Source organism: Melitaea cinxia, chromosome 11, assembly GCF_905220565.1.
Source record: "Melitaea cinxia chromosome 11, ilMelCinx1.1, whole genome shotgun sequence".
In the NCBI taxonomy this organism is placed as follows: domain Eukaryota; kingdom Metazoa; phylum Arthropoda; class Insecta; order Lepidoptera; family Nymphalidae; genus Melitaea; species Melitaea cinxia.
Window position 1 is genome coordinate 13,299,515 of NC_059404.1, and position 17,284 is coordinate 13,316,798.

General features: G+C 30.3%; 1 protein-coding gene across 1 annotated transcript in view; it reads left to right on the forward strand.

Annotated features, from left to right (window-relative positions):
- The first annotated feature begins 2,163 nt into the window (after window positions 1-2,163).
- LOC123657627 (C3 and PZP-like alpha-2-macroglobulin domain-containing protein 8) overlaps window positions 2,164-17,284 on the forward strand; it is a 122,964-nt gene continuing 107,843 nt past the window's right edge. The window contains exon 1 of the mRNA XM_045593149.1: window positions 2,164-2,365. Coding sequence (XP_045449105.1) covers window positions 2,164-2,365 — 202 coding nt within the window. The remainder of the gene's footprint in view (window positions 2,366-17,284) is intronic.

Below are 17,284 nucleotides of genomic sequence, written 5' to 3' on the forward strand. Positions count from 1 at the left end.
AAAAACCGATTGACCGAATTTCAAAACACAGTTATAGAGCTATTTTTGTTTATACATGGAATATGTACATTTATAAAGTAAGAAAGTATAGCAATAATACCATCAAACGACACTGATAAAGGATAAACGCGTGTTCAGATAGAGATAAAATCCGCTAGATGTATAAATCCCTTACAAATGTGTCAAACTTGCAACCCTCGTCAAATGGAGACATTATGGAGCTATTTGTCTTGCTGAATGACTTCATAGGGTTCCTCAGTGAAATAATCAAATTAAAACTATTATTATATTTACGCTAGTATTTTGGCGTAACTGCTGAATAATAATTAACAAAGATAACTAATGCTAATGCTAAGGTGCTAAAAAATTGCAGAAATTATATAATCATTTATTAATATTCATTTCGGTTTATATTATAATAGAGATCACCTACGACATTGTCTGTTTAAAACCCCAACTCAAGTCAAACTTTCAACTTCCGTCCACCTCGCCCGATCACACTTTTTGTAACGCTCTCGTCACACATTCACCAGCTTTCTCCCCAAGTCAAGCGTACGTAAAGAAGTTTTAATTCAAAAATTAAGCGAACTTCTTTATTTTACTTGACTTTTGTTCATATTTTATTGAAATGAACTTAAAATCAAATTTAATTTAACATAATTTGCTTCTAAGGTAGAAAGAAAATGAATCCAGTTCTGGAACCCGGTGAAATTATTGTTTAGTCAACAGCAAGCAGATCAGTCACAGCCATGTCCACAAAAATGTTATCCTAATTATATTATGATTAAGCCTTAGTGAAATAACGGAACTTTAAAAGCATAATAGAAAGAAAAATAAAAAGTTAGTAGAAAATAGAGCACTAGTAATTAAATTTTAATACACGAACATCTTTTTCAATTTACGGAATTTATCCGCGAACAAACACGGAGAAACTAGATCAAAAACCAAAGTAAACACCCAAATCGGAATTGTTTTGAAAGCACTTAAGAATCGCGCCACAAACTATCACCAGCGTAGAATGTTGGTTACATTGAATAGATCCGACAATAAACTCAATAATTATTTGCTTTTGGTGGAAATTCGTTTATTTACTGCGTAGTGTGATGATTATATGCATCGTATAATTTACTTAAAGAAAAAAAATGTTTGATGACCATTGCAAACCTGTGTTGTACCAACGTTTAAAAACAAAAGCTTAGTAAAACCATGTTAACAGATGAAAATCATCCTTTTTTTTCTCCATTTGAGTAGGCCGTATTAGCACACACAGAATCCTCTACAAGGTCTCGTTGACTATAAATAACTCATTGCATTTATGACTTTTTTAAATTTCTCTTAAAATTAACTATATATTGATTTTGAATGTGACGTTAAGTGACAATATTAACCTGTATGATATATTTACATTGCACATTACATGCGAATTTCTGTAGTCCTCTCTCTCATCATTTAACACTAAATTAAATTTAAATTATGTTCGTATTCGTTATCTGAACAATAGATTTGTACAATCATTCAGTGATAGTGTTTAAACGAATTCGTACAAGAGTACGTCAAACAGAATTCCGTATTCCGTACACATGAAGGAAATACAATAATTTGAACGTGTCCATACGATTTGTCGCATTGCAGCTGTCTGAAGTGGATTTTTCAATATTCGACTATTTCATATTTTGTGTTAGTCATTTTGTTGGCTGCGTGTTTCTGGTTACAAATGTATTCTCATTTAATTTGATGTTTGCTGGCTTTCCTCTTAGATTTATTTTTCTATTCATCGATGGAATATGAAATTCTAAAAACGTTCTCTTCAGAATTGTTTTTTTTTTTTTACTTTGACTTTTTCATGTATGCTTATAGTTTGTGTACTCATTAATAAATGTAATAAAAAAAATTAATCAAAAAGTCATTATAGTTTCTGAACTCCTAAAAACTGTTTCAACAAAATTTACCTGTCACTGTGTTATTTAATTTTATGAAGTAAGAATATTTAATCACTCACTTGTTACTAGCACTAATATTGTAAACGTTTTACACAGTCACTGTCCTCAGTTGAATGAAATACTGTATCGGATGAGAAACCGCACTCAATCCAAACAAAAACACCCAACCTTAGATAAACATATTTATGTACGCCACTTATCAACAGAAACGATAGATGATACAATGAATAATTTTGTTCACAGGGGTTTCTCAGTGGTAGCACCAGAAGTTGCAGTACCAGGAAAAACAACAGCTGTCCTTGTCACTCTTCATGGCAGAGCTGAGGATGGCACACTGGACCCCCTGAACGTAACCGTCAGACTGGAGACTCAAGATGAGGATAATGATGTGAAACTTTTAACCACCGCCAGTCAGATGATAACAGGTAGGTCAAAGCTAAGCTATTGTTAAGTGTTGGGTTGTATCATTACATCATAATATGGCAGCCATGATTTTCAACAAAATAATGTATTTGTATAATCATGATCGAGATACTTTATGTCTCTTATACTTAGCGACGCTGTATTTCATGCAAAAATTATTTTCAAAAGACTAACTACGGAATTTCTTGTTGATTCTTTTCTGGTAAAATCTACATTCCGAATCGGCGGTAGATTCACTTTTAAAAATAATAATTACTTAAAAATCTTAATTTGCAAAATGACGACTCGAAGATGCTATTAAGATAAAAAAATTAAATAAATTTTATTGGTAACAAAAAACTGCTTACGTAAGATAAAATTCAACAAAATTCAATCCCGATACTACTCGTAAAATACAAAGCTTTACAAAAAAAAAAAATATTAAAAATAATGAATTTGTGATGTCACCAATCGGACGCCCACTCAATATTACTGAGACATCGTTGCCCCAACACTGATTTTCAGTGAGCACTGTATATGTAGACACCAAAATTATATACTACTGAAGCCTATTTGATTAAAGTTATTTTCAATTTTGATTTTTCACTAAGACCGGTACCAATAATAAAATCTAAATAGTCCCATATTCTAATTACGAACAGAGGTAACGATGAATTAGGTAGGTACCTTAACTTCGTATTAATATTAATAGAACAAAACTACAATTTATGTATCAATCAATTAATTTGTAAGTATAAACTTAAGTTCAACCTAAGGTTAAGTTCTTGTAAAGTAATATAGTGTGAGCTGCAGCCACACGTTCAAGTTTACTAACTCACTTAGTCGATCGTAAATAAAACTTCCTCTGCAGATATACGACTACTGAATTAATATTACGATCTTATTCATGAAATAAATTCGTATCATATTATCTTTAAAAACCATTTCTTAACAGAATTTTGACATTTGCTGACTCAGTAATTTCATACCGACATTTTGTTTATATACAAACTTTGTCTTGCCTATTACCAACACATAAACACGAAAATGTCAAAAAATGTCTAATATGTTGTAGTCAATTTACGCGCACATAAATTGATGACATTATTTTTTATTTATAGAGATGACACTAGCTGACTCGGCAAACGTTGTCTTGCCGCTAAACGCTATTTAAAAATAGGGGTTGGTGGTAGAAGAGTGAAAATTTAGGGTTGTATGTATTTTTCAACGCCAAATCATAATAAAATAATGAATAAATAATTTATCTAAAAATTAAAAAAAAATTAGAGGTGGACTACCCTTAACATTTAGGGGGATGAGAAATAGATGTTGTTCGATTCTCAGACCTACCCAATGTGCACACAAAATTTCACGAGGATCGGTCTAGCCGTTTCGGAGGAGTTTAACTACAAACACAGCGACACGAGAATTTTATATATTAGATTATTCTGACTACGTCATTTCAGCCTAGTCCACTGCTTGAAGTAGGTCTCCTCAAGTACGTGCCAAACATCCCGGTATTTCCGCAATCCTCATCCAGCAGCAACCGTCATTCATATGTAGATCTGCCTACTTATTTGGTTTTTATTGTGATGAAAAAATCTACGTTACTGCAAATGACTTGAAATAGACAATATCTTGAAATAATGTTTATATAGGCAGTAATGTTAGAGGTAGTAATAGGATACTACTAATAATACTACTCTTATAAACAATAATTAAATATATTATTTTTGCGTTTGTTTACAATCCCATGTTTTTATAACAGTAAGCGTGATGTTTGCCGATATGGATTCTTTTTCTGCCACTTCAAATTATCACATTTAATTAACTACCATATTAAAAAAAATGTAGTATACAGTTTATCACGAAAGGATATAGCTATGAAATTCCTTAGAAATTAACCTGAACAAAGTATCATAGAAATCATTATAATAATAAGCAACAAAGAAATTAACACAAAGCTCAATGCTCCTCAGTAGAATGAGATCCTATGTCGGATATACTGAGAAAACAATAACAGATACAACACAACATCGCAAGTTGAAAAGACCACACTACATCAAATTTGTATATGGCTATAATTATATGACCATAAATATTTTATAAAGTAAGTTTTAGTAAGTAAGTTGCATGGTTTAATTGTCACTTGAATTATTCATCCTTAAGTAAAAGCTACATAAAGAAAACTTCTTACACATAGATATTGAATTAAAATTTCGTCCGAAAATAAAACTCCCCTAAACATCTGAAAACTTTAACGAAATAATTTTGCATGAGTTATAAAGTTCGGAAGAAGCGAGCACCGTAAAAGTGTTTCCAACAGTAAGTTGTGACTTATTGATGTGAAAGTTTTCAGGAAAGCGATGATATCTATGTTATGTGAAGTTGTTTGTGATCCTGTTTTTTAAAAACTTAAAAAAAAGATATTTAAAATTAATATATTTTTTTATTTATTCCTTGTATCAATTTTCTAGCCATTTCAAAATTGGTTTTCTTACCTCTTCAATAAATTATTTTTCTAGAAATGCGTTAGCCTTAACTTGGTAATACGTCGATGTGCCAAAAATCAGAATCTCAAAATGAGTTCAAAACTAATTATTTCCATCGTGTCAAAAGATAGTTTCCTTAACAATTATGCCAGTACATAATGTATGTAGTAAGTAATATTTTATAATTTAAATTTATATATTTTTTACAAATTTTTCGTCAATGAACAGTACCTTTCAAAATATTTACTAAACCGTCGAAAAAGGAGTTCAGTTTGCTACAAAGTCTATACATATATATAATACAACATTTACAGACATTTATTCATATATTATTTAAAGTGATTCTTTCCATTACCAAATATGAAAACTATTTTTATGTCTTCGAATAGTATGCGGTAATAGAAATATTCAGAATAACAATTTACGACGTCGCAGGGAATCATAAAGGCATTTCGTTGTCTAGAAAACTTTAGCAGTTTTGGTATCTCTGAGCGATCGTTAGAAGTTTCTTGAGTTCCGTTTATGTTCCAGTTTTAAAAACCTTTGTAGTTTGTGTCCTCTCATAGTCTATCACCGATTTATAAAAAATATTTTAATCTAGATATTAAAAGATTGAAGTTAATCCATTATAAAATAAAAGCATTGTCTGTATGTTACATATAACATGATAGTAAAATAAAGTAAAAAAGTAATTGGAGATGATATGGTTAATTTATGGCAAAAAGTAATAAAAAATTAATAAATTAAATTGTCAAAACTTAATAATTTACCTAATAATGTATGTATTTTACTATTATTTATTACCTGTGAAAAAAATAAAAAATTTTATTTTTATATTTTTGAGAGAATTCAAATACGGAATCAAAATTAGTACATTCACGAAACATACGTACGTAAAACGATGTGTTCATTATATACGAGTTTCTTAGTTTTTAAATTTTTATCTAGAGTCTCCATTTTCTCTCTGCAAGTGGCATACCTTGAGATTAAGGTAATCTTTCACGAACATTCATCAATGTCCAGATAACATCATGAAGTCCTATGTTGTCTAGCTGGATTTTACTCATTGACCTCAATGTTCTTTTTTATTAAAAAAAATTCGTGTGTCTTAATACATGTTTTATATTTGTTCTATGATTAGTGTGTATATTTTCTAAATGAAAAGAGCTTTCGAGACTCTAATATAATTTTAATAACGAAATATATATATAAAAAATAGTTGTCATTATAATTTTTTTTTTTATAAAGGATTTTTTTTATCAGTGATGAGTCTCTGGTGATGCTGAAACAAGATAAGGTCGTATTTATTTAGTTCTGATTATCTGTTTGTTATAAGTGTATATTTACTGTTCAAAATCAAATGGTGTGATTCTCGGTAAACTTAATAACATAAATGTGCTAGTTTATTTAGCTATTTTAATTTAGGTTCACTGCTTAATATTGAGTTGAACGATTGAGTCAAAATTATGGATTAAATTTCTTTATAAAATTATTAACCTCTTTTTCTAACTATATATTAATGTAATTAATAAATATAAATAAAACGTAAATTAATAAAGAAAAATTAAAGTAATCTATTTATGATTAGTTTAAGTCTTATCGAAATTTACCATCTCCGTCAAATACCACTAGTAAAATTTACCTCTACCTATGAGGATATAGGTATAAATAAATCAATCTTACCCCAGCAGGAAAGTCACAATCACGCGTATTTACCTTGTGGTAAGTACTCTCAGTGTTGATTAAACGAGCAAGGGTACGTTCGAGCGCGTTAATATCTCAAAGCATGCCTCAGCATTCCTAATGATTGAGGATCGAGTGATTCAATCAACGCGGTTCTAAAGTGATGCTGAATATAAGTGTATAAGTAATTTTGAGTTACATTACCCCTGTAGTTGTAAATTAAAACACTTTTTTATGAAGAATAAATTTATTAAGAAACTAAACATAACCCAGTTAATAACAGCTACACAACTGTATTATTATGTCCTCCGTTAAATAGTGTAGAAGTGCGGGTGTAATCTTTGCAATTTATAAAAATGAACCGCAAAGTATGCTGAAAGAAAATGCAAAAGTAGAGTGCAGCGATTAGGCATTTTCTTTTAATTTTATTTGTAGAATGTTTTAATGAAGGAAAAATTACGAAAATTGCAAAGAAATTTGGAAAATTTGATGGTTTACAAGACAAGACAATATCTGTTGAGTCGGATCGTAAGTCAACAAAATATGTTAAAATTAAAAACTTAAGATACTACCAGTATTACCAAATCAAGCAGTACGCCTAATTAGATATAAATTATCTATATATTAATACGTGAAGCAAAAACTTTGTACCCTTTTTTACGAAAATTGCGCGGACGGAGGAGTATGAAATTTCGCACTCGTTATACTCGTTTCGTTCGTAAGAAAAGAAGTTCGTAAAGAAGGAGTGCAGAATGCTAATATGTTTTTTTTAATAATGCATAAAAATACACTAAATCATTATTACAAAAACTTTACACACACTACCACGTGTTTGACACACACTTGTATATATACTCTTTTGTTTATATAGTATAAGTCTTTGACAACAGAACCTCAATAATGCTCAAACTTATAATTTAAATTAATTATCGTCAATTTCGACCAGTAGACGACTGCTAGTTAAAATTAATATGACAAAATGTGTCACCTGTTTTATTTGTCTAAAATAAATAGTATAAAAAGTGTATAATTTGACTAAATTACTTTTCAATCACTAAACAAATGGATGACAGGCCTCAGGGAATTTTGTATGCTTCGCAAATTATTATTTGCTTCTAAAATTAAACATCAAAGATCAATCAATTACTTATTATTCATTGTTTTATTAAAACTTAAGCAAGTAATTATAATTAAATTTTCTGAAGCTTATTAGCTACATTTTGGCATTAACATTGTTATACTTTTCATCTTGTTATGCTTTTTGTAAAAAAATACAGGCATTAACTTGTACTTTTTACTAACCTTAAGAGAAAAGTCCTAACTATATTACGTTCTCTACTTCTTTGTACCACAGTGGTTACACTAAATACGCCCCGCTGTTCCATCTTGACTTGCCCGTGGGCGCAGTTTGTAGTGACCCTGCTTTCTCCTGCGAGGGTTGTGGGTTCGATTCCCACCCCGAGTTTGGGTTGTAACATAAATATTTATTTATATATTTGTATATGTATTATTTATAAGTATGTATATCGAAAAAAAAATGTAGCTATACCGGTCGGCTGTTACCTATAACACAAGCATTAAGTTGCTTACACTTTAGGGACAGACGACGGTGTGTATTGTGTGCATATTTTTTTATTATTATTTATTATCTTAAGTTGATGGATAAGTTGCCAAGAGTAAAGTCCTTTAGCATTAACTAAAACACACACACACAACACAAACGAAACACGCATACACAGACAAACACACACACTCTCACACAAATGCAGGTGCATCTCAACACAGGCACACACACGCGTGCACACACACACACACACAAACACATACACACATACACACACACACACACATACACACACACATAAAAAGCTGCGCTTTTATGCTCACGCGTACAAATACGCGAACAAACAGAGAGAGACAGCTAGACGTGAATGCGAAATCCCAAAGGAGTGCTAATGATAGTAATTGCTAATTCTATCGAAGGAATCCGATTTACTCCGTGTCTAACGAACCGAGCCGTCAACCGGCAGATGAAACGGAAAAATTACATCTCGCAAAAGGAGGATCTTCTTGTTAGACGAACGAGTAAATATGGATTCTGTTTGCAACGCTAACTGGTTGGATTTGATGATTTTTTTCGTACAATTTTTTAAATTTTGCCAAAATGAACTGTGTTTTCAACCGATATTACAAAAGAAAAAAGGTTTCAATTATATTGTTTCTTGATTTTTTATGTTAGAATATAAAATAGTTTGTATATTTATGTAACGATGAAAAAACCGATCACTAGTAAAGTGTACTTGATATGGAAACAAATTTACAAGTGCATCTCCATAAAACTCAACAAAAAATACTGTAATCGTTAAACTCCATCGAATTGATAAAATACTTGTGAAATATTTTAAAAGATGATATTGCATACAATAACTAACAAAATACAAAGCTGTCTGACGTAAAACAAAGAGTAATAAACATATCAAAAGTCGTTTGAAAATTTAACACAAAAGCGCTTACACAGTGAAGATAAAAACGCATTCAGCATTAAAAAACTGTGCGTTACTAAGTGGTACTTTAAATAATTTTCATATTATTCCATTCGGTATATGAATATTTCAATAGTGCTTTCTAGAAATCCTTTGAATGTTTACGAATGAAGCCAATCCTTCTATGCAAAAGGTTCAGCAAAATATAACATAGTATTTTGTGTTATCGTCAGTGGCATAGAGAATAACAAGTCAATTTGAAACTATGGCGTCTTTTGAAATTTTTAGTTATAAGCACGGTCTCGGTTATTTTACTATACACGAGCAACAAAGGACTGTGTAGTGAGAATTGTTTTCATCTACATATATAATAGAATGGTGATAAAACGATAGCTGAACATAATATGTTCATATATAACAAATATTAAAGAATTCTTATTAAAGAATTCTTTATGAAAGTATTGGAAACTATACATTTTTTTTTTTTAATATATGAATGTTTCAGGTATCTTACGGTAGAAAATATCTTGCAAAAAATCTGAAGCAGCTTCACTGAAAATCTAATTAAATACGGTCCCATCCCTTCCCGGTCCCTTTATTCAGTGCTACCATAATGCCTAATATATCCACAAACTAACTGACAGCGAAAACATGACATGGCGCGTAATTTAAACATACCAGGTGTCGGTAAATATTTTGTTCTAGTATTATCACAGTGGGCCATTACTCCAAGTCTCTGTTTTCATACTTGGGCCTTCACTGCAAACTGATTTTGTCCTAGTATTATCACTTTGAACCCCAGGAGGATACAGTAATTAACGCTGCAGAGTTTGAAATGGTGTCAAAAGTATAAAAAGACACTGATTGCCTTTCTTGAAGTAGAAGAAACTTAAAGTAACCAAATACTCAATATATTTATTTGTTGGAAAAACAAAAGAAAAACACGGTAAAATTACACTTTTCATCGTTTTATACTCAAACATATCAGGAATATCGTAACTAATTTACTAAGTGAAATTTAACAAAAGCAAATAAAAAACTTATACTCGAGCATTTTCAAAATATTTCTATGCAACTAAATATTCCTTCGTTTAATCAAACTTCTGAGTGAAGTCATCATCTGTAACATCACTTTTAGTTTGTGTATTCCTCCAAAAGTTTTTTTTTATATATGGGAATGACCTTAGTGAACAATTTATTACAGTAAAACACGAGAGACGGGTTTTATCATACAAAATAGCAATATTTTTTTTAAAAAATAACAAGTTTATAAATATAGTTTTTTAGAAATAGAAAAATAACAAAAGATAACAAATATATTTATTGTACATATCTATAGTGATAATAAATAAAAAAAGATTTTTCAATACAGTTACTAAAACCTCAAAGTAAATGGATATTGTTATGGCGAAATCGGAGTAAAGTGCCCAAGGGAAAACACAGAAAAAAGATTATGAAATATACTTCGAAAGTTTTCGATAGTAGAACGTGCGCGAATTTACGATTGCTTGAATGGGTGTTATTTAAAGGTCAAAAGTTCATAACGTCCTCAGAGAAATGTTTAACGATATCATAAACACTGGAATTATACCAATATAATATACGGAGTCATAATTCTGATATTTTAGAAGGGTATAAACATGTAATGTGAAACTACCGTCATATAGACCTGTTTAACGCGTTTAAGGAATATGAACAGTATTAAAATGGATTGAAGATACTAGATATTCTACAGATGCACGTCAACCCAATGAATAGGTATTAGGTACGTCTTTGTAAAGATTATTACGAAATTGAAAACTATTGTTATATAAGCCTGTCGTAAGAGATTGGCTAGACATTGTGAAAATGGATCTAAGAAACATTAGAAGAACAGAAACATTGAAGAGGTGGGTTTTCGTAAATATTATTTTGAGGTCGACCACATCGCATGAAAACATGTTTTACAGTAGGTAAAACAACAAATATGGCCATCAAATGATGATGTAAATATTTCATCCAAAGTATGTTCTTTTCTCTGAAATACTTATTCGTCGTTTTAATCTATACAAATAAATAAAATTGAAGTGTCTGTTTGTAATATTAAAATAACCGGTTTTTACTAAATGCATGTGGATGTATACATGGTACATATACCAATATAACATTTTTTACAATTTTTGTCTGTTTGTCTATCTGTCTGTTTGTTCCGGCTAATTTCTGAAACGGCTAGACTGATTTAGATGGGACTTTCACTGGCAGATAGCTGATGTAATAAGAAGTAACTTACTCCGCACCGTGCCTTACCATTATTCGATTTTTTCATAAACAAAGAGATATAGATATAGTTAGAGAGTGTAAAGCCTTAAAAATCCAATACGTTCTAGTTCGTTAGTTTTTTAAAGTAAAAAATTTAAGCCAGATTAGCTGGCAGGCAATTTTAGTTTTTAGCCTACCCTTTATCTCTATTGTACGGGTAATTTTCACGATGAATTCTGTACGCATTTGTATTGTATCAGTGAATGTAAAAGTTCATTTTTCAAAGTATTAAAATATTAATATTTCTTACTAAGCGGTAAGCCTTTGCAGAAATAAGCAGATAGAAGTATGGATTTCTAAACCATTTATATGGGACTTTAATATTAAAATAAACAACGTCAAAGATTTTTATTTAATTTAACTTTAATTTAATTCATTATTTTAACCTTTCTATACCCGTGTTAAAAAGTGTAACACATAAGATACCTGCGTACGGTCTGTGGGACCGAAAGTTTTGAATACCGTTTTAATAGATTGTATAGTAAAATATCATCATAAATGCAGTTTCGATATAGATAGTAGTAAAACAAAGGTTTATACAAATTATTTACTTTTATCAACAACTAATAGTCATTACTACTTGGAAAAATTTATAAAAATCTTGGTAGCTATAAACTTCAACTAAAATGTACTTATTTTTGTATAAATCTAAAAAGCTCTGAGAAAAAAAATGATTTACACCACTTCAGACGACTCAACAGGGTGATCCGAACATAATCATAATAGTGTAATCCATACAAGTGTTCTTTTTTTACAATTGATGTAACTATATTGAGTCTTAAGATTGTTTTATAAGCAATCATAATTTTGTTGTTATTTACTGCCACAGTTGTCTCAGAGCCACATAACTTGTCATCAATTATTTGCCTTATTAGTCTGAGTAGGCAAGTGCTCTTCTAGAACGTTCTTCATCCATTTATAGGTTAAATTATGTAATTTAAAAAGAGTTTACGAAAATGTAGCATGATAAAAAATTAATAGTCATGAAAAAAGAACAAAATTAAAAGTCACTAAACTTATTATGAGTAAATGAAATTGAGGAACATGGTCGTTGATCTTTGTGTGAAGTTTTGTCATATTGTTATTATTATTATGGGTGATGTAAAGGAGGTCGTTAAATCATATTCAAGTAGTAATTAGTCTGAAAAAGGTTCGAGAATTGGATTTTAATCTTTCTGAGGAATATAGCAGCTTTATAATGTGTTATAAAGTACCTATAGTAGTGTATATAAAGATGATCGTCGGTCATCGTCAAGTTGACAAAGTCCCCTTAAATAAAGATTAAAAAAAATTCTTAATAGAGAGGTTGTAGCGTCAGTTTAAGCAATAAATTAAAATTTTAATTCGTAAGACGACAATTTGAAGGTACGTTTGGAGCCTATTTGTCTAGTCTTACTGATCCAAATAAAAAATATATATAAAATGTCCATTTCATCTTGCATTTTGTGTAGCGCGGCTTTTATCAGAGAATTTTGTAGATATTTAAATTATTCAAAACTATTTAAATAAAGTTTGAAAAGTTTGCCGCGCTATCAATCAGTTTCGTCCAAGTTTGTGCACTCCCGAGGGGAGTGATGACTATCGTTCAACAATTTCATTCCTTTATATTTAACAATTTTACTTACACTTAATGTCAGTTTTATTTTGTAACTTCGGATATTTTGAAGACCTTACAGACGCCATTGTCACAGTCGACCAAAATGACAATTTTTAGTTTTTAGTTTAAACAATCAACCTTATATGTAAAATATTATAACAATAGTAATTAAAATGCCATCGGAAAGAAACCCTAAATGAACTCTCTTCGTCTTTTTATTTCCAAATATTTTTTTTTTTGAATTTATTTATATAAATAAATATATTTTAACTGTAAGTTCCCAAAACCATAATGTTCAGAATCACTATACTTACGACTGAACTCATAAACTATGAAATACATTTATTACCGATGTCTTAGTAACTGTTTCATTAAATTATCATTAAAATTGTCGAAGCGGGGACTTATGTATTTCATAAAGGAGCCCTCAAATAGTAATCTGTCGAAAGCAGTGTTCTTGAGGAAAGCCACATTTGATCCCCCCAGAAGGCGACGCTGAGGGAGAATTAAATTCCCTTGACGAAACTTTAATTGAATCTACTCAGATCGATGGATACTTTTATAATTACAAGACGTACTATGCCAATCTGAGACATGGCAAATTTTGGAATTTCGACAGATTATTCAGCAATTTTTGATAGCAAATCGTATACTAATGAGTATAAAAATTACTTGCTTTTCTGATCCCAATATTAACGTAAATATTAGCATTTTAAAGTTAATATATATATTACTCTGTAAAGTTCATCTATATTATAGCAAAATATTGCATATAGCTCAGTATTTTTTTTAATTCTCTCGTAACTATAAATAGTGAATCTCGTCAAGTGTACTGTATCACTGACCTATATAGGATGTCAGCAATACATTTTAGAATACGTTCTCGTATATTGTCTCCAATAGTTTGACATACAAAAATATACAACATCACGAATACAAAATTGCTTACAACTAAAAATTAAGTTTCAAACGACCGCTTGGAAATAAAATTTTCTATTACCTAATGCTACGTCAATCACATAGCTTTATAGCCATTACAGATAATCTTATTGTTACAAGCTAAGCACATAGTTTCTTTTAAATGTCTAATGACTAGCATATCGAAGCCTAAAATTCTATGTAATTAATATTTAAAAAAACACACACACAAAAATAAATAAGAGACCTAACCAATGTTTTTATGTTTCTGTACCTCAAGACTTTCCACACTCTCTTGATAACTATTTTTGAACACAAGTATTTTAATTATTTTGTGTTTAGCGAACAGTAAATATTTCATTAAATTAGATAAGTATTTATTGAGTAAGTAAATAACTAGTTGTTTACTAAGAACAAATTTGAAAATCCTTCGATTAACAAATAAAATTAAATATTCCAAGCTTCCGAAGACTACAACCAATTTAATTTTAAATGAATCGAGTCGCCTAACGAACGGAATTTAAATATATTCTTTAAACACTCCAACTTAATAACACCAGTCACTGAGATTTGTTTAAATTTTAAAAGATGTAGACTAAATATTAAATAAGACGAAGATGGTAGTTCGTCCGTGAATAAAATGGGTTTGAATGTTTATTCTATTACTAAATATCTCAAGTGACTTTGAAATATCGGCTGTATTGTAGAGGCAACTGAATCGGAAAACATGGAAAAAGTTTTCTTCAAAAGAGGTGATAGCGTTACTTCAAAATATACTCGTATAAAGATCATAAATACGAATATGTCAAATGACAAACGAGTCAAGAACATCAATCCGAAAATAAAGGTAAAAGTAAGGCGAGACGTACTTATTATCTAGTCTTTATCGTACGAAATTCCCACAATGATAGCACTTGTTTTTTAAGCTTAATAGAAACTCCAAATTATTAATTCTTACCGAAAAAGTTGTTTTCATCAAAGCCCTGAAATCGAAAATTATGAGTAATTTAGGTGTATAAATAAATTACATCTAAATATCATTAATTTATTAAAAGTTTTAAAATTTAAATTAGTAAAATGATAATTCATTTTGTGCTTTTGAAGTCTACTTAAAAAAATATAAAAGTATTAAGAGATTAAAATTTTTAACTATACAATTTCATTAATTTGTTATAAATTAAGAAAGAAAACCTATTTATAATCATGTAATTTTAGATGCGTTACAGATAAACTTGAAGATAAATAAAGTATACGTAAAATGAAAGTCAACATTTTGTAACAAATGTGAAATGTGTCTAATCTGACTAATTTCTCTTGACATTCAGTCAATCGAAAACTTAAAGCAAAAATGATGTCATTTTGACATTTTAAATGCAAAAATATTCAAACAGTGCTATTCATGCGGCCGCTTAATGAAGCAGTTTTAGGGACTAATTCGCTAAATTGTGTACCGCGATTATTAAACATGAACTACGAATATGAGGTACAGGTTCAGATTTAAAAATTCAAAACATCCATTCTGCTATAGTACAACTTTCCTAGTGGTTATTTATTATCTTTCATTCTTGATCTGTTTAATCATGATTGTTAAAAAATCACATTGATATTGTGCGTGTCGTGACAAGTAATCGCACACACACACTTATATATTTATAATTATATGTGTCTCAAATCGCTTACGTCACATTTCAATATGCGACATAATAATTTAAAATAAAGGCAAAAGTAATCAAATTCGTTATCCCATGGGCCTAGAGCTAATTATTTAAAAAAAAAATGAAAAAGTGACAGAGGAGATTCACATTTACCAGGGGACTGGTTTTTTAATGAAACCTCTTTTTACGTAGTCTAAATTTTATCGTTTGCTGTCGATTAGTATTGCGGAAAAATTAATACAATATCGTAAATTGGTTTTTTAATTAAACCTTTTATTACGTAGACTAATTTTCAACGTTTGCTGTCGATTAGTATTGCGAAAAAAATAATACAATATCGTAAATTTTTGTGTTGACCTTTTTGTACGTTTAATTATCATGTGTTTTTTTTTTAATTTCTAAATTACTATTATTCGATGTACGAATATCATATGATTTCACATAAACATAAATTTCATTTGGTTAAAACTTTACTATATTAATCAAATGGATTTATTTATAAAACTATTCATTATATAAAATAAGGAGAACAACTTTTTTAGATTTTTAAATTGTAGATGAGGATATGAAACTGTGAAAAAGCTCCTCATTTCCGTACCTAGAGAGAACGGAGTATTTTTTAATCTGCCTTTAGAATAAAATAAGAACAAATGTTTGAATCGAGGTCGATTATCTATAGAGTTTAAATTTGCGTTAATTTTTGTTTGATAGTAAATATTCAGAAAAAAATATCGAGGTGAAATTGTATTCAGTCTGGAAGTTAATGTTGAGTATGTAAATAATAGATAATAAACACCGCATCCTCAACAGTTTCCACTAAGATTCACTCCCGTGTCGGCGGTCCGGTAACGCACAAAACGTACTGGCACAAACACCCAGACCACTCAACACATCTGTATGGCCTATACAAATGTTTGCCATGTGCGGGGATCGAATCCGCAACCAGCGGAACAGCACTACAACACTAAGCCAGTGCTGTAACCGTTGGGGTAACGCGTCATCACGTATATAGTGATTTGGGACTATTACCATACAGTTTCTATATCTATCATCTAGTATTACAATGTTTATCATATTAATAATCCTTCAATAAATATAAACGAGAGAGCAATAGTGTAAAAAAAGCTCAAAAGATTCACTTTATGTTTTTTTTAAGCATTTTAATTTTTTTTATTGTGATCAGGTGCATCCCAAAAGATAATACACAAGATAACACAGATATAAAAGATAGCACACGTATAACTTTCTGTTCGTCCTCCAGCCCGCTGGACCGACAATCTACGTAAGATTGCCGGTGTAGGCTGCGGAAAACCGGGATGTCTGGCGCGAACTTGACTCCCCAAGTTCGCGCCAGACATCCCTGGATAGACTGCAATAGGCTGAACTGACTGAATGAACTTTCTGTACTACTCTTTGTAAACACATCATACTTTATACAAATATACTTTGCAGTATAAGTTTTTGAAAAATTTATTGTTTTTAATTGTAATTATACCAATCTGTGTTTGCACTTTGTTTTAGTTTCTATGAAAATTTGCGACGAATCAACGGAGCGTATCTTTATCGTTAAGAAAGAAAAGAATTGTGTCTTTACATTTAATTATTAATTACATCATACATCAAAACTACCACGTGAGATGCCAGTTTCACAATTATAGAAGAACTGCCTATCAATATAATCAGAATTAAGGAGAGTGATACAATTATGTCTAATATTATATACAAGCTGTGTGGCTACGGCAATAAAGAATATAGCCACCCCCTTTTATCCCGTGGATGTCGTAAGAGGCGACTAAGGGATAACACAGTTCCACTA